Source organism: Mustela putorius, unplaced genomic scaffold, assembly GCF_011764305.1.
Source record: "Mustela putorius furo isolate JIRA1106 unplaced genomic scaffold, ASM1176430v1.1 tig00003988_pilon_pilon_pilon, whole genome shotgun sequence".
Classification (NCBI taxonomy): Eukaryota; Metazoa; Chordata; class Mammalia; order Carnivora; family Mustelidae; genus Mustela; species Mustela putorius.
The window spans coordinates 1,473,542-1,495,990 of NW_025422127.1; the positions used below are offsets into that span (position 1 = coordinate 1,473,542).

General features: G+C 47.8%; 1 protein-coding gene across 8 annotated transcripts; it reads left to right on the top strand.

Annotated features, from left to right (window-relative positions):
- The first annotated feature begins 675 nt into the window (after window positions 1–675).
- DGKA (diacylglycerol kinase alpha) lies at window positions 676–22,391 on the top strand. Of its 8 annotated transcripts, XM_013046162.2 has the most exons (25): window positions 1,620–1,723; window positions 3,179–3,505; window positions 6,298–6,442; window positions 6,882–6,955; window positions 7,500–7,629; window positions 7,877–7,951; window positions 8,405–8,454; window positions 8,815–8,889; window positions 9,065–9,184; window positions 9,298–9,412; window positions 10,259–10,347; window positions 10,477–10,596; window positions 10,793–10,891; window positions 11,107–11,190; window positions 11,404–11,477; window positions 11,635–11,709; window positions 12,029–12,114; window positions 12,206–12,295; window positions 20,051–20,211; window positions 20,460–20,524; window positions 20,765–20,855; window positions 21,137–21,335; window positions 21,441–21,561; window positions 21,754–21,814; window positions 22,086–22,391. In XM_013046162.2, exons 2-25 carry the CDS (start codon window positions 3,458–3,460, stop codon window positions 22,167–22,169), a joined length of 2,331 nt encoding a protein of 776 aa, XP_012901616.1. In that variant the 5' UTR covers window positions 1,620–1,723; window positions 3,179–3,457; the 3' UTR covers window positions 22,170–22,391. The 8 variants fall into 8 exon arrangements, 7 of the variants coding, with proteins under 7 accessions (XP_004773118.1, XP_004773119.1, XP_004773117.1 ...); XM_004773061.3 differs by lacking the exons at window positions 1,620–1,723; window positions 3,179–3,505 and adding an exon at window positions 676–877; XM_004773062.3 differs by lacking the exons at window positions 1,620–1,723; window positions 3,179–3,505 and adding an exon at window positions 676–869.
- Window positions 22,392–22,449: the final 58 nt, after the last annotated feature.

The window sequence follows — 22,449 nt, forward strand, 5'->3', positions numbered from 1 at the left end:
AAGCACAGGACCTAGTGCATAATGGGCCTTCAAGAGATTATGATTCCTTATGACTAAAGAGGTTATATAGGTAGGGGACAGGCTCAGTGGGTGGAGCATGTGATTCGATCTCTGAGTTGTGAGTTCAAGCCCCATGTTGGGTGTGGAGATTACTTTAAAATAATAATTTAAAAAAAAAAGGGTGGGGGGGAGATAAAGCATGGGAATAGCATGGCCCTTGTCTTTTTAAGACTGGGAGACAGGAGCAGAGAGACAGACCTTCTCCAACCCCTGCCTCCTTCAGATCTCCAGTTCAGGTACAACAATACTCCCAAGCCCTATTTCTCAGCAGTTACATTTCTGATAAAAATGGAGGGTTTTTTCCAACAAGCCTGTATGGAAACATTCAAGAACTGCTTAGATCCCTTCATTGCCACTAGAGGGCCTCATGTAGTCATGTCTTCTCTCCAACCCCCACCAAAAGTATGTCTATATTATGTGTGTGGATATGTGTGTATACACACACATATACACATCACACAATACAACCTTCCAGTCAGAGCTCTCCCTCCCCCTCTCTTCTATCACCAGGTGTAAGAGGGAAGATTCCAGGAACTCAAGCCCTGTTACTGTGCCCTAGTTCAAGGACGGGTAGGAGGGGGTTAGCCTGGGTTGGGGCGGGGCCAGGGAGGAGGATGCCTGGGTCCCCAGTTCCTACCAGTAAGTCCTAGGCCTCTGTCTATCTCCGTTGTACTCACCGTCAGTCCCGCCATCATCCATGCTGCCCCAAGAGCCTTAACAACTTCAAAAACAGATTCCAGACAGGAGGAGCTGAAAGGATCTTCTCTCACCCCTACTTCTGGCAGGGGCCTTTTACAGCACCTGCCAAGGTCAGCAGGTAAAGTGGGAGGGTTAGAGCATGGAGAAAGAGTGGACACCGACCTGAGTGCTCCTTGCACCTGAACAAGCCAAGAATTAAGGGAAGGCCCTGAGTCTTGAGAGAAGGAGGTGTACTTATATTGGGGAAAACAAGTCTGAGCCTTCTGGGGTTTGGGTTTTAGAGGGGTGAAAAACCTAGAGGCAAAGGTGGGCCTCAAATAGTGTTAAACACTGCGGAGCCCATGGGAGGAAGGAGGCATTTGTATCTCAGGATGCAGTGTCTGGGACTCTGGGCTTGCTGCTGTGGAATCTTCTGAGTATGAATTCTGTCAGTGGTGGATGGAAAGGAGTTGGGGAGGGAAATCCCTGGATGGCGGCAATTAGGAGAGGGTCAGACGTTGCCTGGGTGGGCCCCTGCCAAGCTGTGCCATCAGCGGCCCTGCCCTCTATCATGACCTTCCAGGGCTGGGATGAGGGGAGAGGCTATGGGTTGATTAGAAAGACTGGACGATGGATAGAAACCGAGCTGTCCCAAGGCGGGAAGAAGATGAGAAGCGCAGGATATGGAGAAAGAGGCACAGGCCAGAGCTCTGGAGATACTGGGGGGGGGGGGGGGGGGGGGGGGGGGCGGCTCAAGCTTGGTGAACTGGAAACAGGGGCATCTCCAGACTGGAGTTCCCGGAGTCGGGGGCGCGGACACTGGGCGCGGGCGGCCAGGCCGGGGCGAGGGGCGGGCAGCTGTGTCGTCAGGAACGGGGCGGCCTCGCGGCGGCCGCGCCTGCCTGGTCGGTCCCCTCCAGCCCTGCTCGGGCTCCAGCTCCCGCGCCGGCGCTCCAGCTCCCACCGCGCGTCATCCGCAGGCAAGGTAGAGACCCCGCGCGACCCCCGAGCCTCCCACCCTCCCCTCACCCCGGAGCCGGAGGGGGCGGGGGCCGCGGGAGGGGCCGCCGCCGGGCTGGGGTAGGGCTGCAGGGCGGAGGAGGAAGCCCCACAGCTGGAGCGGGTAGCTAGAAGGGTTTGCGCCAGGACGCGGGGTGCAGCTGGAGAGCTGGGCCAGAGCTCCGTAGGCAGCGTCTCCCCCAGACCTTCCCCTCATCCCCCCTGTCACTCGGAGGGATGGTGAAGCTTGGCTCCTAGGGGCCCGAGTCAAGCGAAGTCCGTTTTGGAACCTCCACAGCGCTGCGGGGGGTGCACAGGGGTTCTTCTTTGGCCTCCTGGTGCCCAACTTCCCACCCCTACCCTTTCCACACCTGTCACCGGGAAGTTTCTGAAACTACCTGGGTCTGAATCCCATTTTTCACCTCTAAATGGGGGAAGTGAGCTTTACTGAGGAAGAAATGTGACTACTACTGGGCATCTCTTCAGCCTCATTACTATGAGCCCACATCCCCCAACCATGCCAACATCGTAACTTCCTCCTGTACTACATACTCTCTCTCTCTCTCTCTCTCTCTCTCTCACACACACACACACACACACACACATACCCTTAATCAGGCAACATTACCATCTGCAGTGTTTGTGGAGGCTTAATGAATTTCGAGACTTCAAGGCTAATTATTCCCTTGCCAGGGCCACTGACAAGTAACAGGGATGGGCAAGAAAGTATAGACCCTCCCTTGGTCCTGGGAAAGAGGAGGAGGATGCAGGCCCTGTTGTGGTTAAGAGATTCAGAAGTCCAGGTAATCAGGCCTGGACCTGCCTCTTGGGATTCTTGCTGGGTCAGCCTGAATGTTCTGGGGGCATAGCTGATTCTTGAGTAATGATGAATTTATATGATTTGGAATATTGACAAATATTGAAGTGAAAAAGGAAACTTTAAATATTGGCACTGGCCTTGGAAATCATATTTATCTCTTGGTTATGAGCAATTTTGGTATTTACTGTCTAAAGTAAGATCTAGAAAGTAGAGGCGCTACAATTTAATGGAATGGACAAAGGACAGGATGTCTGGAATTTGGGTATGATCCTGAGATTGTGGCTCTCTGTCTGGGCCTCAGTTTCCTCCTCTGAAAAGTGTGAGAGTTGGTACCTCCCAGCTCTGAGGATGTTCCAGGAGTCTCTGCCTCCAAGTCAGCTTCTTACTTTCTCACCTCAGGTTGGTAGGGGTGGGCAGGGAAGCCAGAGGAGGGAAAGGAAGGGTGAGTCACAGATAGCTGGCAGGCGGGCAGCAGACCTCACCCGCCCAACCCTGGCATTCGCCTGGACTAGCCCAGGTTATAGCCTCAGGGCTGGGATGGAGCAGGGAGGACAAAATTGGACTTGTTACGGTTTGTGGTTTGTTAGGGTCCAGGATCCTAACAGTTTATATGCCTTTCAGCAACATGGGCAGCAAAACTTTTGGTGAGACAACTCAGGAGGACAACTGAAAAGATACCAGGAGCCCTTTGTCTGAGGTCCCAGCCCAGAGGTGTCCTTGGACCTTGACAGTCTAGCTTCTAGCCACCTCCTCACGCTCCCAAAGGCAGAGTGCAGGATCTCAATACTCCATGTCTATGCCTGAGATGACACAATGGGGCAAAGGGTATGACTGGGCTTCCCTGCTCTTGAGAGCCCCTTGAACTGATGACTTCCTGGCACCATCTTTCCTAATGTCCAGATGTGTTTCGCCATGTACCACCTTTGTATAACAACAACAACAACAAAAGTAAGAGCTAACATTTACTGAATTCTTTCTTTGTGCCATACAACTGCTTCCTCTATGCCTTACAATACCTAAGTTTATTGCATGTATTATCTTACCTAATCTCCATGCTGTGACTGATTTCTCCAGGTATACATTTTACCAATGAGAAAACAGATTCAGGAAGATGAAATAACTCACCCAAGAGCCAGGATTCTAATCCACGCCTGTCTAGTTCAAAAGTCCATTCCCTTAAATTCTACTATAAATTACATGCAAGATCTGGGGGAACTAGGAGGGGTCGATGTGAAAAGAGAGATGTGTCTTCTCTCCTGTTCATCGTCCCTCTTTTGCTCTCTCCTAGTCACTTTCTCTCTCAGATTTCATTTCCTAGAACCTTGGAGCCATCTAAGAATCCCCAGGGGTAATCAGAGAGACTAATTAAGTCATAGAGGCCCAATTAGCCCTAAGACTATTATGTATTCATTAGATCTGTTGGCAGTAGAAGTTGGATTATAGTCATTGAAAAGAGCCAGATGGATGGAGTCCTTTCTCCAGAATATCAGTGTCCTAGGATCCCCTTTTTAGTGTTCCCAGAGAGGGACGCCTGGGTGGCTCAGTTGGTTAGTGTTCCCAGAGAGCCCGCAGAGGAGGAATGGTATACTACATAGATGTGGACAGCAGAGATGTCCCAAGTGCAGAGGCTGCAAAGAAGATTCTTGCACCATCAGAAAGGAAATTCTTGTAGGCCCTAACTGCCTCCTTGAGCCTTACCCAACAAACCCTAAATAAATGGGCAAAAGAGAGGCAGAAGCCCCAGATGGAATGCCACAGTAAGTGCTTTTTAGCAAAATTCATTCATTCAACAAATATCTATTTAGCACCTCCTATATGTGTTACAAATTATTTCCTCTTCTTGTCAGGATGGATACTCTGGCATCCCATTTAAGCATATTTGACTAATATTTTCGAACCTGTGGCTCCCTAACTTTGCACAATGATTTGTATAAACAATATGGAGGACCTATACCATGTTGGGCACAGGCTTAGGAATTGGGGATATAGTGAGAACAATACTGACAATTCCTGCCCTCATCGAACTTAGCTTTTGATAGGAGAAGACAAACAGTAAACAAAGAAACAAATAAATTAGCAAGGTAATTTCCACTCTTGGTAAGTTCTATGAAGGAAACAAAGGAGGCTGCTGTGCAAAAGATGGGGGGGGTGCTTTGGGAGGGAACAATCGGGGAAGGTCTCTTGAAGGAGCTGACGCTTCAGCTGAGGCAAGAAAGCAGCTCTGCCAAGAGTGGGGAAGGCTGTTCTAGGCAGAGAGAACAGTGAGTCTCATGGCCCTAAGCAGGGGAGAACTTGGCTTGAGGAACAGAAAGGAGGGCAGTGAGATCAGAAGGCAGTGTGTGGAGGGGAGAGTGGAACAAGAGGAGGACAGAGAGAGGCAGGGGCCCCATGACATGGTTCTTGGGGTAGAGCTTTTACTCCCACTTATCACCTGCCATGGGAAGTCCCAACCTCTTCAAACTCCAGTTTCTTCCTGTGAAGAATGGCTCTACCAGGAATTTCTTATCTCATAAGATCTAATTGTAATTGTTAGTACAATAATAAGTACCATTTCTTGTAGGCCTTCTGTATGCAGGTGTCATACTGGGTACTTTTTGTACATTATTTGCCTTAATCTTCAACAGCAGTGGCAGATAGGAATCATTCTTCCCATTTTACAGATGTCATGTGTCCCAGTCACACAGCGGTATCAGAGCTAAGAACAGAACCCAGATATGACTGACTAGTTCTGCTGGACTCCTAAACACTGCTGTACTACGCCAGTGTGAGATATTACTGCTATTGCTGTTACTGAATCATCCAGTCGAGTTGACCTCTGAGACTTGGCCCCAGGGCCATTGGGCACTGTGATCCACGTGATGGCTCCTCCTTGCTCCCTGGGTCTTCTAGCTGCAAGTTAGGACTCCTTGAACACTGCTAACCTAGCAGGGTGCAAGGAAAACCCCGCGTCTGAGATTCCCGCGCTCAGCTCACCCTCCTACTAATGGGAAGCGAGGCAGATGCTCAGAGCCTTCTTCCCCTACCTCCTCCCAATCTCCGCGCGCCTGGGTCCCCGCCCTTCCCCGGTGGAGCTCTGAAGGGCGCTGGCGAGGCGGGACCGGGGCCAGGGACCTGGCCAGAGCTGGTTCTGTGTCGCGCGTCAGAAGCGCGCTAGAGGTCGTTGAGGGGCGTGGGTGGTTCGGGAAGTGGGTGGCTGAACCGGGCTGGGGACCGAGGCTGGAGGCGGAGCAAGATGGGATCGTGGCCGGGGAGGCGTGCCACAGAAGCAGTGAGAACCACCCGAAGGGCCGAAGGACCAGGACTGCGGGATCTGAGAGGGGAGAGATCGCAGAGACTGAGGGTGGCAGGAGAAAAGGTAGAAACGGGGGAGGGACACACCCACAGAAACATATATCGACTGGTAAAACCAGGTGGGGGGAGGGTGAAGAGAAGGGGATGGGGAGAGTCAGAAACGAATCACGACAGATTTGGGGAGAAATCAGAGAGATAGAGAAGGATCCAGAAATGGAGGGGAGAGAGTCAAAGATGAGTCAGAGAAACAGACACAGAGGACAGACTCAGTTAGGGAGAGACAGACATAGGGGAGAGGTACAAGGGGAAAGGAAGTGACTTGGGAGGGACTCAGAGACAAGGAAAGAACAGAAATAGTAGTGGGAGTGAAGAATTAATGGAGCAGGCAGAAGCAAAGTCAGGCAGACAGATGGCTCTTCCCACCACATACTCTTCCCATCTCCCTCCAGACCTACACTCAGAAGCGCAGGTTCAGACGCGAGAAGTACTACCAAGCTGCCTTTTTGGTCTTCCTTAAGAAAAAAAGAAAAATGGCCAAGGAGAAGGGCCTAATCAGCCCCAATGATTTTGCCCAGCTACAGAAGTACATGGAATGTGAGTCTTCCTCTCTGTCCTGAAGTTCGGGAAAAATTATCCCAGACAATCCCTACTCCTCATCCCCCTTTCCCCTCGTTTCCCCAGTGGTCTTAAGCCAGTTGGCTCCTGACGTAATGCCAGGGAATATGGCTGGGAAACAGAGGAGAGGGAGAGGGGGCGATGTCTGTGGTCTCGGCTTTCTACCCACCTTCTCTGAATCTCGAATGCCTGCTCCAAGTTTCAGAGAAGAGATGTAAACAGAGGTACCACTCTGGAGCATTTGAAATGTTAGTCTTCCGATATTTCTCTCTGCATTTCTGTGTTTCTTCCTAGAATTTCTTCTTTCTTCATTTGACTAGAATCTTTTTTCCTGCTGGATGTCTGGGTAGGAATCCGTCAGAGGGCAGGGAGAGCCCAACCAGACTAATGCTCTTCTCTCATCCTCTTCATACCCCAGACTCCACCAACAAGGTCAGTGATGTCCTAAAGCTCTTTGAAGATGGTGACATGGCTGAATATCTCCAAGGAGATGTGAGTGGCAACTGGGAAATCCTCTCCTTGCCCAGCTCCTCCCATCTTTGATTTTTGCTACTCCACTGGGATCCCCAACTTCCAGGGATTATTCTGGGCCCTCCCCTTTCTGTTCTCCCTCTAGATACCCCAGTGTCCATTGTTACCACAGCTATTGCTATAGGAGAAAGCAAGAGATTCTTTTTTTTTTTTTTAAGATTTTATTTATTTATTTGACAGACAGAGATCACAAGTAGGCAGAGAGGCAGGCAGAGAGAGAGGGAGGAAAGCAGGCTCCCCGCTGAGCAGAGAGCCCACTATGGGGCTCGATCCCAGGATCCTGAGATCATGACCTGAGCCGAAGGCAGAGGCTTAACCCATTGAGCCACCCAGACGCCCCAAAGCAAGAGATTCTAATTGAGACTCAGCCTTGAGAAGAAACCGTAGTCTGTCCTGGATACTTCTTAGCCCTGCACTTGTCTCTGTCCTTGCTACTCCTAGTTCTTCAGTCCCTGCCTCCCATCCTGCACACTCCCCAGGGTAATGCTTACCCTTCTCATCATAGGCCATTGGGTACGAGGGATTCCAGCAATTTTTGAAAATCTATCTGGAAGCAGATAACGTTCCCAATCACCTAAGCCTGGCACTGTTTCAGTCCTTCAAGATGGGTCACTTAGAAGACACTGTGAAAAATGGTATGGTCATGAAGGTGGGACTGGGCTGGACTTCCAGAAGAAAAATCAAAGTAGTATAGGTTTTGGGGTGAGAGTTGAATTGAATTACATTTTGGAGACAGGGTTGGGGAAGAGAGGTGAAGGATGGCCATTCTGGTCTAGGAGGTGGAGGGAGGAAAGTTAAAGGGAAGAGTTGGAACAAAGGAAAAGAGAAGAGCCAGAGTGGAGAGACCCCTAACCTCAGATCTACTGTCCTTTCTGTAACCAGATGTGGTGTATCTCAGTGATGTCTCCTGCTACTTTTCCCTTCTGGAGGGTGGCCGGCCAGAAGACAAGCTAGAATGTGAGTTGCCATCCTAGACTGGGAGAAGGAAAGAAAAGAGAGTAGAGGGGAGGGGGTATTTCCCAGCCTTCCTTCCCTCATTTTTTCAGGACTCCTAAAAGCTGACAGGGCCAGACAAAGGTGGGGCCAGAGTATGGGCTCATTTCCTCTGTTTCCCTAGACTTCTTATCCCTAATGCCACGCCAATTCCCATGTCCTGTATGTTTTTATGTGGGTGGCCTGGGTTTTTCTGGGGTTGTGGGAGGTGTGTTCTGTCTCCCCTATTAGATTCACCAAGGGTTGAATCCAGGCCTGTTTCCCCTCCCTTTTTGTCTCCTCTCTCAGTCCCAGTGCCAGGCTCTGGGCTCTTCATCTAAAAGATGTCTCCCACTTCTTTATTTCCCCTGTATTCTGTTATGAACTTGGGGGGTATTCCTCACAAACTGACCCTGGCCCCCCTAAAACACCCCACAGTCACCTTCAAGCTGTACGACACGGACAGAAATGGGATCCTGGACAGCTCAGTGAGTTGGGGGACCTGTATGCTGGCCAAGGGAGTATGTGTCCATTTGTCTGTGCCCTCCTGTCCCAACTCTTCCAGGATCTTAAGAAGCAAAGGAAGTTAGAGGGAGAAGCTGAGTCCTCCAGGACTAAATTTGGGAGTGGGTCCCCAGATCTTGGCTCCTTAAAGAGGAGGCTAGAGACATGAATTGGGGGCTGCCTTGCAAACATACCAACACACATACACACTCATTTACTTGGCAGAGATACTTGAGAATGAGAGGTGGCTCTTGGGTGGCCCAGGAACCCTGATTTCTAGAGAAGAGTTTGAATGGTGGTAGTGAGGTGGGATATGGCTGTGGCTCTTACCTCTTGGCCCCCAGGAAGTGGACAGAATCATCATACAGATGATGCGAGTGGCTGAATACCTGGATTGGGATGTGTCTGAGCTGAGGCCGGTAAGGCAGTTTTTCCTTCATGTCCCTCCTTGTGCCTTCTCTCTAGTGAATCCTGCATCTATCTATGCCATTTCTGACAGGCGGCCGGGTTCCCTTGGCGAGGATGGCTGGGCTGGATGTCCTAGGGGGCAGAGGTGTCAGACCACACCAAAAGTCCCCTCCATTCCTGGCTCAGATTCTTCAGGAGATGATGAAAGAGATCGACTATGATGGCAGCGGCTCTGTCTCCCTGGCCGAGTGGCTCCGGGCAGGGGCCACCACCGTGCCATTGCTAGTGCTGCTGGGGCTGGAGATGGTAAGTAGGAGAGACTTGTGGAGAACGGTAAGATAGCTGCCTTGGGTTGTGTGCGCCAAGGGCTGGTGCTCTAAGGGCTCAGGCTCTCCCTAGCATCTACTTTGTCCTCCCAGACTCTGAAGGACAATGGACAGCACCTGTGGAGACCTAAGAGGTTCCCCCGACCAGTCTACTGCAACTTGTGCGAGTCCAGCATTGGTCTTGGCAAACAGGGACTGAGCTGTAACCGTGAGTGGTGGAGCTGGGGGGAGTGGGGGCAGAGGGACAACCCAGCTACCTGCAGGAGCATGCTGCTTTGATCTTCGAGAGATCTGGGTTCAAGTCCTGGGCTCTGCCATTGGCTAGTTAAGTGGGAAAGCCATACAACTTTCTCTTCCTTCCCTTCAGTACAGTTGACATGTAATGTTACATTAGTTTCAGGTGTACAGCATAGCCACAGAACATCTTTAAGCCTCAATTTAAAATAAGGTGTCCTTGACTGAAAATGAGTACTATGAGCATTGAATAAGTGGATGCAAGAAAAGTACTTCACATGGGCCATGTCCATACTGTTAAGTCTGCAATAAAAATTAGCTATTATTATTGTTATTGCTGTTGTTAAATCTAGGCCTCCCTGGGACACCTGGGTGGCTCAGTTGGTTAAGCAGCTGCCTTCGGCTCAGGTCATGATCCCAGCGTCCTGGGATCGAGTCCCACATCGGGCTCTTTGCTCAGCAGGGAGCCTGCTTCTCCCTCTGCCTCTGCCTGCCATTCTGTCTGCCTGTGCTTGCTCTCTCTCCCTCTCTCTCTCTGATAAATAAATAAAATCTTAAAAAAAAAAAAATCTAGGCCTCCCTTGCATCTTCCAACTGAGTTCCTGGCATTTAGAAGGAGTGGGAGTAGGCATGGGGTAGCCATTGCTCTTTCACAGGGAAGAGTGAGCAAAAGGCACAGGTCTTGGAGGTGAGCCCCCACACTGTCACAGCAAGGGCTTATATGTCTTGTTTAAGTGAATAATCCTGCCTTACACCCAGGTAAAGAAAAGATGGGGGAGGGGCTGTAACTAAGTCTCTGACCCTTTTCCTTCTTGCCTAGTCTGTAAGTACGTCGTTCATGACCAGTGTGCCATGAAGGCCTTGCCTTGTGAAGTCAGCACCTATGCCAAGTCTCGGAAGGACATTGGTGTGAGTGATCCCAGGCCCACCCCAATACCAGCCGCACCCTGGCCCTGCCCTTAGCCAGTTGCTGCCCTCAGCCCTTCCCCTAGTCTCTGCTCGGACCCTCTCGGACAAGGGATTGTCTTTCTCCCCAAGGTCCAGTCACACGTGTGGGTGAGAGGAGGCTGTGAGTCTGGCCGATGTGACCGCTGTCAGAAGAAGATCCGCATTTACCACAGTCTGGTTGGACTGCATTGTGTGTGGTGCCACCTAGAGGTCAGTTTGGGAGCACTCCAGCCTCGGCCTTGGGGCTCCGCCCTAACCTACCCTCTGTGCTGGTCTCCCTGACAGCTGCTCTCTCATAGCCACAGTTGCCCTTGCTCCCAAGGACTCTCTTTCCAGTACCAGACCCTCAGAGTTGAGAGGTGACAGGTTCCCTCCATGATGTCTGCATACCCACCTTGTCTTTCAGATTCATGATGACTGCCTGCAAGCCATGGGTCATGAGTGTGACTGTGGTCTGCTCCGGGATCACATCCTGCCTCCATCTTCCATCTATCCCAGTGTCCTGGTGAGACCCTTAGGCAGTGGCTAGGAGGGGACAGGAGGAGTGCATCCCTGATTTAAACACACTTACACACATACACACACACACACACACGCACACGCATGCCATGCCCTTTATAGCAGAGAGTCTATACTTTCAGGATTCGAGTCAGACCCTTATTTGTTTAGGGATTCACATACAATCCAATTTTCTTTCCCTTTGGTTCTCTCCCTTTCTAGGCCTCTGGACAGGAGCGTAAAACTAGCAAAACGAGCCAGAAGACCATGGATGACTTACATTTGAGCACCTTTGAGGCTCTGCGGGTACATGAAGGGGGTGGGTTTTTCTTGGCTGGAGCCCTCATAGGAGGGAATGAAGTGGGAAAGGTGGGGAATGGCACTTGTTCTCTACAAGACTCACAAGCATCTCTGGAGACAGGCTAGCCTTCTGCCACTGTCTCTGGGGCCCACCTTAACTCTGAGAAAATCCTGTTTCCTTATCCTTGTTTTGTTTTTTTTTTTTCTTCCCAAATGCAGATTGACCCTGTTTCTAACACCCACCCGCTTCTGGTCTTTGTCAACCCTAAGAGTGGCGGGAAGCAGGGGGAGAGGTGAGAAGAGACATACTGGGTCTTCTAAGTTGGAGAAGGAGGACCATAGAGGTTGGGAATCTGTGTGTATGGAGGAGGCACCTTGAGAAGGACATGAAGAGGGTGGAGTACAGACTGTCCATCCCCTACCATAAACTCTCCTTTTTCCCTCATACAGGGTGCTTTGGAAATTCCAGTATCTACTCAATCCTCGACAGGTATTCAATCTCCTAAAGGACGGTCCTGAGCCAGGGTGAGTATAGGTTGGGGACTGTATTGTAGTGTTTTTTACTTTTTACTAGTGTCATTGGGTATCCCCATACCCCTGAGTTCTCTGGTTCAACTTTGTTCTGCTCTCAAAACATGAAAATACCAGTTTCTCCCTAACCACTGATGAGTGGCTATAACTTTCCCAATTGTATTTTTTTCTCTGACCTTAACAGAAACAAGTCTTTTGACAAAGGGAAAGGGGGCCCTAAAGAATAAGAGATAAGAAGTAATCTGCCTGTCCAGGAGTTGGTAGATTCAATCCTATTGTCCTTCCTCATCTTCTCTCTTCCCTTTTATCTCAGGCTCAGATTCTTCAGGGATGTCCCTGGTTGCCGGATTTTGGTGTGTGGTGGAGATGGCACAGTAGGCTGGATTCTAGAGACCATAGGTCAGTACAGGGAGGGGCTCTGGGAAGGGCACCGGGGCACTGGTCTTCTAGAGCTAACTCCCTTCATCCATCCCCTGACCTGCTTTCCTAGACAAAGCCAACATGCCTGTTGTGCCTCCTGTTGCTGTGTTGCCCCTGGGCACTGGAAATGATCTGGCTCGTTGCCTAAGATGGGGAGGAGGTAAGTGGTTAGAAATTGTTTTCCTGGGAGAGGGAGGGAGTTGGGTAGGAAAGGAAAGGCACATAGAGAAGGTGTCTAGGCATTGTTATAGAAAAGAGGGTTGGGGAAGAAGAGGGACACAGATGGGTGGTTACCAAAGTGGATTGTCCCCAAGGAAGAAAGCTTGGGATGAAGCAAAGACCACAGTCTGAACCTAGAAGGGTCAGGGTGACAGTCCTCTTCCCTATATACCTAAAAATATCTTTCTGTTTCTCCCAACCAATTCTTAGGGCTCAGGGAATTCAGAAATACAGAGGACAATGTGGGAATAAGAAAGGTTGTAAAAGAGCTAAACCAGATGTTCAGTGATGAAGCTAGCAGGGATCTTGGCCGTGATTCATTCAGCCACTCAGCCAGTTAATCAGGGGTCATTCATTCATTTATAATCATTTCTTCCTAAGTCAATTGCAACAGTTTCTTAAATATACTCTGGTCTCCCTTCAAAAAGAAAGAGTTCAAAGGATGGTCTAGTAGATAAATAGGTCAGGGTGGAGCAGGTTGAGTCTGAGTTGTCTTTTTTTGAGGCTGTTGGACTCAGAGTCCAGCTCGGAGATCTTGCAGAAGTTTATAGAATAGGGATCTGCTAAGGAAATTGAAAAGCACTCTAGAAAGAAGTTGTGTAAGGCCAAATGAGCCACCAAACAGCATGGTAGTACATGCATTCGGGAGTGTGAGCCATTGGTTATGAGTGAGACATGCAGTACAAGGTGGGAATGTGGGGAGGAAGGACTGAGTTGAACCGAGTCCAGATTATGGAGGGTCATGAATGCTGTGCTGAGGAGTTTTGTACTTAAAGCAGAGAGCCCACAGAAATGATTTGCATTGTTTTGCATTGTTTGCTTGCAGTGTTTTGAATTTTTTAAACCTTGCCTATTTCTAAGAAGTGGGTTACATGTTTTAGTTCACCACGATCTCTTCAGCTCTCTGCTAGTCACTCATCCACTTCACCTTTCTAGCTGCTGAGGCATTTGAATGTGCAAACCCTGAACCATACGAAACTCTTGAACTTATGAAAAATGTAACTCAAAGAAAAAATAGGCATATCTATGCCTATTTGCATATACTTACACATATAAGTTATGTCCTCTCTATATATATATGTAAAAAAAGCTGTTGTGTATATAAAGTATTATTCCAGAATGTAGAAATATCTTTGAGTACATATTATTATAATCTAAATCTCATATTAGGGGCACCTGGGTGGTTCAGTTGGTTAAGCATCTATCTTTGGCTGAGGTCATAATCCTAGGGTCCTGAGATGAAGCACCAAGTCAGGCTCCCTGTTCAGCAGGGAGTCTGCTTCTCCCTCTCTCTCTGCCCCTACGCCCTGCTCGTGCTCTCTCTCTCACTCATTCTCTTTCTCAAATAAAATCTTAAAAAATAAATGTATATAAGCATAGAACCAATTTTTTACCAGTTTGGGTTTTTTTTAGATTTATTTATTTGAGAGAGAGAGAGTGGACAGGAAGAGGGACAGAGGAAGAGGGAGAGAGAGGGGGAGAGAAACAGACTCCCTGCTGAGCCCAGAGCCCGGGAGCCCGTCTCAGGGTTCAGTCGCATTACCTAAGATCATGACCTGAGCCAAAATCAAGAGTCAGACACTTAACAGACTGAGCCACTCAGATGCCCCTGGCCAGTTTTTAAATCTTCATCATTTAACTTTGTGTTGACTTAAAATACTAGACACTTTGAAATTATGTATTTTGGGTCTTTACTGTGTGTTCTGCAAATGAGACTGTCATAGTAGTTTCTGCCAACTCAGCCTAAATCATGAAATAATGATATAAATACAACACTAAATTTGTTTTTGAAAATTTGTGTTGATACTGAAAAAAATCACAAGATTTGCAGAAGAAGAGATGAAAGGAGTACCACAATGGGAGCTCTGTGGAGGGTGGATTGGAGGAAGGAGACAGGATAAAAAATTACCTGTATTGCAATAGTCTGGTCCAAAGACACTGAACCTCCAAGCAAAGACAACAGCAGTGCAGTTCATGACACTTGGTAACCAATGGGTTGTGGAGGATGAGAGGACAAGTCTAGGACATTTTCTGATTTGTGGAATGAGCATATGGGATGCCACTTAAGATAGAGCATACGGGAGGAGAACCAGTTTTAGGAAGATCGATTCCATTTTGCACATGTTAGGTTGGGATGTCAGTGGAGCACCCCGAAGGAAATGTGTGCTGAGTAGTTACAAATAAGTATTAGAAAGATACATGTTTGAGAGTCATCTGCTCCTAGGAGATAACTGACATCCTGAGAGTAAATGGTTTACCTCAGGGAAAGAAGAGAAGAGGGACAAGGATGCAATATCTTATTTGAATACCCTATTTAACCGTTGAGCAGAGGAAAATCCATTATTAAAGATGTCTGTGTTAATGTACTATTGTTACTATTAGAAATCAATATAAACAGTGGCTTAAAACAATACAAATTTATTATCTTACAGTTCTGGAGGTCAGACATCCCAAATAGGTCCCACTGTGCTAGAATTAAGGTGTTAGCAGGGCTGTGGGTTTTTGTTTTGTTTTGTTTTTTAAAGATTTTTTTATTTATTTACTTGACAGGCAGAGATCACAAACAGGCAGAGAGAGGGAGAGGAGGAAGCAGGCTTCCCACCAAGCAGAGAGCCCGATGCGGGGCTCGATCCCAGGACCCCGGGATCATGACCTGAGCTGAAGGCAGAGGCTTTAACCCACTGAGCCACCCAGGCACCCCAGGGCTGTGTTTTTTCTAGAGGCTATAGGAGAGAATTCTTTGCCTTGCCTTTTCCAGTTTCTAGAACCTGCCTGTATTCTAGAAGAGGGAGAGGGAGAGAGAGGGGGAGAGAAACAGACTCCCTGCTGAGCCCAGAGTCCGGGAGCCCGTCTCAGGGTTCAGTCGCATTACCTAAGATCATGACCTGAGCCAAAATCAAGAGTCAGACACTTAACAGACTGAGCCACTCATGGCATTGCTTCCAACCCGCAGTGTTATCACTCCAAGCTCTGTTGCCATTGTCACATTGCTTTCCATCCACTTATTTCTTACCTTCGTCTTTCACTTATAAATAAGGACCCCTGTGATTATATTGGACCTGCCCAGATAATCCAGGATAATCTCCCCACTTAAAAATCCTTAATGCCGGGGTGCCTGGGTGGCTCAGTGGTTTAAGCCTCTGCCTTTGGCTCAGGTCATGATCTCAGGGTCCTGGGATCAAGCCCTGCATCAACCCCTGCATAGGGCTCTCTGCTTAGCAGGGAGTCTGCTTCTGCCTCTCTCTGCCTGCCTCTGCCTACTTGTGATCTCTGTCTGTCATATAAGTAAATTAAATCTTTTTTTAAAAAAAAAGTCCTTAATGCTTAGAGTAGGGGCAGCTGGCTGGCTCAGTCAGTAGAGAATGGACTCTTGATCTCCAGGTCATAGAGTTCAAGCCCCATGTTGGGTGTAGAGCTTACTTTAAAAAAAATCCTTGGGACACCTGGGTGGCTCAGTGGATTAAAGCCTCTGCTTTCGGCTCAGATCATGGTCCAGGGTCCAAGGAGCCCCACATTGGGCTCTCTGCTCAGTGGGGAGCCTGCTTCCCCCTCTTTCTCTGCCAGCCTCTCTGCCTACTTGTGATCTCTGTCTGTCAAATAAATAAATAAAATCCTTTTTAAAAATCCTTAGTTTAATCACATTATCAAAGTCTCTTTTGCCATGAAAGGCGACATATTCACAGACTCTGGAGATAAGAATGTAGACCTCTTTGGGGCACCTGGCTGGCTCAGTCGGTAGAGCATGCAACTCTTGATCTTGGGGTTGTAGTTCTAAGCCCCACACTGAGTGTAGAAATTACTTAAAAATAAAATCTTTTTTTTTTTTTTTTAAAGAACTCAGGGACGCCTGGGTGGCTCAGGCAGTTGAATGTCTGACTCTTGGTTTTGGCTCAGGTCATGATCTCTAGGTCAAAAGATCTCAGGCTGGGCTCCTGGCTCAGCAGGAAGTCTGCTTCCCCTCTCCCTCTGCCCCTTCCCCGTACTCACGCACAAAGGTGAATGTGTGCGTGCTCCTTCTCTCTGAAATAAAAATTTTTTTAAAAGGCTGGAGACATCTTTAAGGGATCACTATTCTGCCTGCCAAAGACACTAAGAAGGAATAGTCAGAGAGGGTCCTCTGTAGCTTAGAGAAAGGCATTTTAGAGGCCAAATGAGTTTCATGAGTTAAAAAAGAACTAAAGATATACTGTTGGTTTTGGCAGGAATTATTGGCAATCTTTTCCAGAAGAGTTTCAGCAGGGTGGCATGGCAAAAGGCAAATTATATTTGGTTGAACCATCAGTGGAATATGAGAAAGTGGATACTTACTTTTTTTAATCTTTTTTTTTTCCTGATTACAAAAATAATCCATGCTTGTGGTAAAAAATAATTCAAACATTTCAGATATAAATGCCAAAAAAATTCCCTGTGATCTACTCCCTTAAGTTTTGGAATCTATTCCTCCATGTTTTTCTTTCTAGATACATACTAATATGTACTTAAACAATGAGATCATTCTATTGATGTTCTTCTTCTTTTTTTTTAAAACTAAACATTGTGGTTATCATTATATTTCAGTACAGTCAGATTTACCTCACTCTTTTTACTACTAAGTAGTATTCCGTTGTGTGACTATGTCATAATTTATTTAACCAGTCCCCTATTGATAGACATTTGGGTAGTGGCCAGTTTTTTATTACCAGCCATGCTGCAGTGATCACCTTGCACATCTATCGCTGCACACAGATGTGAGAATTTCTCTAAGTGATATTTCTAGAATTGCTGGCTCAAAGAGTGTGAACATTTTACATTTGGCTAGTTATTTCCTTTTTAAAAGTTTTACAAATGGGGCGCCTGGGTGGCTCAGTGGGTTAAGCCTTTGCCTTCGGCTCAGGTCATGATCTCAGGGTCCTGGAATCCAGCCCTGCATCAGGCTCTCTGCTTAGCAGGGAGCCTGCTTCCTCTCCCCCTCTGCCTGCCTCTCTGCCTACTTGTGATCTCTTTCTCTCTGTCAAATAAATAAATAACATCTTTTTTAAAAGCTTTTACAAATAAGAAATAAGTAAAAGTTACACAAATAATATATCAGTACATTTTCATTGTAAAAGACTTTAACAAAGTAAAGTATGTAAATGTTCACATATAGATCTCCTCCCTCTACTCCCTACCAAATCCCATGTCCTTCCCCAAAAATAATCACTGTGTCCTATTTGTATTCATTTTCCAGTTTTTATATGTACACACACACACACACACACACACACACACAACTTTTAAGCAAACATAAATGGGAACATACTACAGAGATTGTTCTGGGACTTTTTTTTTAAAGATTTTATTTATTTATTTGACACAGAGAGATCACAAGTAGGCAGAGAGGCAGGCAGAGAGAGAGGGGGAAGCCCAATGCGGGGCTCGAGCCCAGGACCCTGAGATCACAACCTGAGCTGAAGGCAGAGGCTTAAACCATTGAGCCACCCAGGCGCCCCTGGGACTTCTTTTTTTCATTGAATAATATGTCCTGGAGATCTTTCCGTGTTAGTACATATAGATTACATTGTAAATTCAACAGTTGTATGTTATTTCTTGGCATGAATTTGCCATAATTTATATAACCTTCCCCTGCTAAAGGGCATTTAGACTGTTTCCAATTTTTTGTTGTTTTAGAGAGTACCTCAGCAAACATCCTTGTACACACACAGCCTGGTACAGGGCTCCATCCCAGGACCCTGGGATCATGACCTGAGCCAAAGGCAGACGCTAAATGACTGACCCACCCAAGTGCCCCAATACTGACCATCTTTAATCTGCGTATTAGTCATTTGTATTTCTTCTTCTGTGATTGGCTTATTTGTGTTATTTGCCCGTTTTCTACTGACTTTCTAGATTTAGTGATTTATAAGCATTTTTCAGATGTTGGTGAAGTTAGCCTGTTATATGTGCTAGAGATACTTTTTCCAATTTGTATTTTTTTAGGTGTGTGTTTATTTAACCATATAGAAGTTTTAAATTCTAAAGATTTATTTATTTATTTATTTATTGGGGCACCTGGGTGGCTCAGTCCTTCAGCATCTGCCTTCGGCTCAGGTCGTAATCCCAGGATCCTGGGATCAAGCCCCGCATGGGGCTCCCTGCTCAGTGGGGAGTCTGCTTCTCCCTTTCCCACTTCCTCTGCTTGTGTTCCCTCTTTCACTGTCTCTTTTCCTGTGTCAGATAAGTAAATAAAATCTTTATTAGAAGAAGGTTTATTTATTTGAGAGAGACTGCGTGAGTGCACGTGCATTGGGGGGGGAGAGGCAGAGGGAGAGGAAAGAATCCCAAGCAGACTCCCCACTAAGCATGAAACCTGATGTGGGGCTCAACCCCACAACCCTGAGATCATGACCCTAGCCAAAACAAAGAGTCCGATGCTCAACGGACTGGGGCACCCAGGAGCCACAGGAAGTTTTAAATTTTAATATAACTGTATTTACCAGGGACACCTGGGTGGCTCAGTCACTCTGCCTTCAGCTCAGGTCATGATCCCAGAGTCCTGGGATTGAGCCCCGCACAGGGCTTCTTGCTCTGTGGGGAGCCTGCTTCTCCCTTTGTCTGCCACTCCCCCTGCTTGTACTCTCTCTCTCTCTGATGCATAAATAAATAAAATCTTTTTTTAAAATTGTATTTATCAGTCTTTTCCTTTTTTGGCTCCCAGTTTTGTATTATGCTCTAGAACAGCCTTTTCCACTCACAGATTTCAAAAACATGCACTCACGCTTTCTGCTAGTCCAAATTCTGCTTCATTTTATGCATTTAAATTCTTTGGCTCGTCTTGAATTTATTTTGGTATAAGGAGTGACTTCTACATCCACCACCCTTTATTGAATAATCTGTCTTTGAAATGCCATCATATACTAAATTCCCATGTATATTTGAGGCTATTTGTAGGCACTCTGTTCCTTACTACTGAACTTTTTATTCTATTCATTGTGCCAGTGTCACAGTGTTTTGATTCCACTGCTGCCTGCTGCATTCTCTCTGGTAGAATAGGGAAAGAAAGTGTGTGTGAGAGAGAGAAAGGGAGAGAGATTCCTTATTAATCACTCATCTTTTTCAGCATTTTGTATTTTCCAGGCTGTTATCTCTAATCTTTTAGATGAACTTTGGTTTTATTGATAGATGCATACACACATTGGAAACTTGGACTCTCTATGACAGTGTGGAGAAAAGGGTCTGCTGGGGCTGACCTTAAGAATGCTCCATGGGAGGAGTGCCCGGCGGGTTCAGTCAGTAGAGCATGCAACTCTTGGTCTCAGGGTTGTGAGTTTGAACCCCACGTTGGACATAGCGCTTACACTTAGAGAGAGAGAGAGAGAGCTATGGGACTTAGGACAAAGCACCCTACCCTTTCTTTCTTTTTTTAAAGACTTTGTTCATTTGTCAGAGAGAGAGAGAGAGAGCACAAGCAGGGGGAGCTCCAGGCTCCCCACTGAGCAAGGAGCCTGATGTGGCACTTGATCCCAGGACCTAGGATCATGACCTCAGCCGGAGGCAGATGCTTAACCAACTGAGACACGGAGGTGTCCCATACCCTACTGTTGCACTGGCTGGGGCTAGGAGGGTCTGGTCTGCAGAATCAGGGCAGAGGATCACTAGGAATCTATCGGGTTGGGAGCTGAGAAAAGGGCCCTCTGAGACCCCTGGTTCAGTTCTAATCTGTCTTCTCCCCCATCCTTAGGATATGAGGGACAGAATTTGGGGAAGATCCTCAAGGATTTAGAGATGAGTAAGGTGGTACATATGGATCGATGGTCCGTGGAGGTGATACCTCAACAAACTGAAGAAAAGAGTGACCCAGTCCCCTTTCAAATCATCAATAACTACTTCTCCATTGGTGTGGTCAGTGAAGTGGGGTATGGGGGCTAGGGAGGAAATATGGGTTAAGCAGCAAGAAGCTAGAGCTGGTTAGAAAGAGGAGGTAGAGGTTAAGGGAGCTGTGACACAGGGAAATGGTGGGTGGGGTACAGTGGTGAGAGTTGCAAGAAAAGACCATGGGACATACTGCTACCGAATGGGGGAGTTAAAGAGAGTGTTCTGTGCTGAGAGAGGAGGCAGGCCTCTGATCCTACATGCCCTGAACTCCCCAGGATGCCTCTATTGCTCACCGATTCCACATCATGCGAGAGAAATATCCTGAGAAGTTCAACAGCAGGTGAGGGAAAGGAGGGTGGGGGTGGACATACACAGTGGCAGGGACCAGGCTGTGGCCAAGTTTGACTCAGAGCACTTACATGGCCCGTGGCACCTCTGAGAAGCCCCTTAGCCAAAGCCATCCTCTTCCCTAAGGACCGGAGTCAGGAGGTTGATGTCCTTCCCTGTCACTTAGCCTTCCCCTGCCAGCACTGTGTAACTTGTCCCCTTCCTCTTGGGCCTTATATTGGCACTGACACAGAATGAAGAACAAGCTATGGTACTTTGAATTTGCCACTTCTGAATCCATCTTCTCAACATGCAAAAAGCTGGAAGAGTCTTTGACAGTCGAGGTGGGTATGATGAGACCCAACCCTACATGCTTCTCACTTATTTATTTTAGTCTCTCCCTCCACAGGTGCCCTCAGGAACTTCCCCTATTCTTAAACCTATTACTTCAACCTCCCAGCTCTCCAGTCCCAATGTCCCAGGTTTTCAATACACTGGTCCCTATTTCCTGCCATCCTTTGCAAACCCCCAATTCCTGGCCTTCCCAGTTTGTCATCTGGTGGGGGGAGGAGTGGTGTCCATGATGATGCCAGGAGAGAAGGACTTATGCTCTCCTCTTTCTCAGATCTGTGGGAAACCACTGGATCTGAGCAGCCTGTCACTAGAAGGAATCGCTGTGCTGAACATCCCTAGCATGCATGGTGGTTCCAACCTCTGGGGTGACACCAAGAGACCTCCTGGAGATACCCATGGGATCAACCAGGCCTTAGGCACTACAGCTAAAGTCATCACTGACCCAGATATCCTGAAAACCTGCGTACCAGGTGAGCAGCCTTGGGAGCTGAGTGGGCAGGACTAAGGGGAAGGTGTGGCTCCCTTTGGAGGCACGCTGCTCCTACAAAACCCATCTTCTTACTTCCTACCCACAGACCTAAGCGACAAGCGGCTGGAAGTAGTAGGGCTGGAGGGTGCAATTGAGATGGGCCAGATTTATACTAAGCTCAAGAATGCTGGACATCGGCTGGCCAAGTGCTCTGAAATCACCTTCCAGTAAGGAAAACTCTGGCCAGGGGCTCTGAGGGAAGGAGGAGGGCCAGGAGAGCAGAAGAGTCATAGGGATAGTAGGGGGGAGCTGTACTAGGAGATCTTCCTCAGTAACAAAAGTCTCTCAACCAAGCTAAGAAACAGTTTTGTATTCAGTTGGTAAAGAAATCTCCACCAATCTGCCTTGGCTTCCCACAGCACCACAAAAACCCTCCCCATGCAAATTGATGGAGAACCCTGGATGCAGACACCCTGTACGGTGAGTATTGCCTTCGCCTGCCCAAAACTGAACCCTCAAGCTTCATGGATCCTAAACCTGCATTCCACAGCTTCCTTACTCCATCCCATCTCAAGTTCCCCTGTGCATCTTTCTTCCCAAATCACGGTTTCTTAGCCCCTGGCCTTCCTGCCATGGCCTCTCTAGGACCCTGGTAAGTCCCCTACACCCCACAGATTTACCCTCAAATCTCTACTGCTCTAGTCCCAAGGGAACCAGGTCCTGCCTCTGAACTTGACCCCTTCCCTTCCAGATCAAGATCACCCACAAGAACCAGATGCCCATGCTTGTGGGCCCACCCCCTCGCTCCTCCAATTTCTTTGGCTTCTTATGCTGAGGGGGACACCTCAGCCTCCAAGCCAGCCTTGAACCCACCTCTTCGTTCCTGGACTCTACTCCTAGGCTCTGTACATTGCTGCCACGCCCTCCTGCCAGCTCAGGGGAGTCTTCCTCCACCCTCACGGTATTTATTATCCTTGCACCACCTCTACTATTCCCCATGCACACATACACCCACACTGAAAGTGCCTCATCTGAATAAAATGACTTTTTTTCCCCACACTGGGATATCTGTTAAGTAAATGGTACACCTCCTTCCCATATACCTCCCCTCCTCA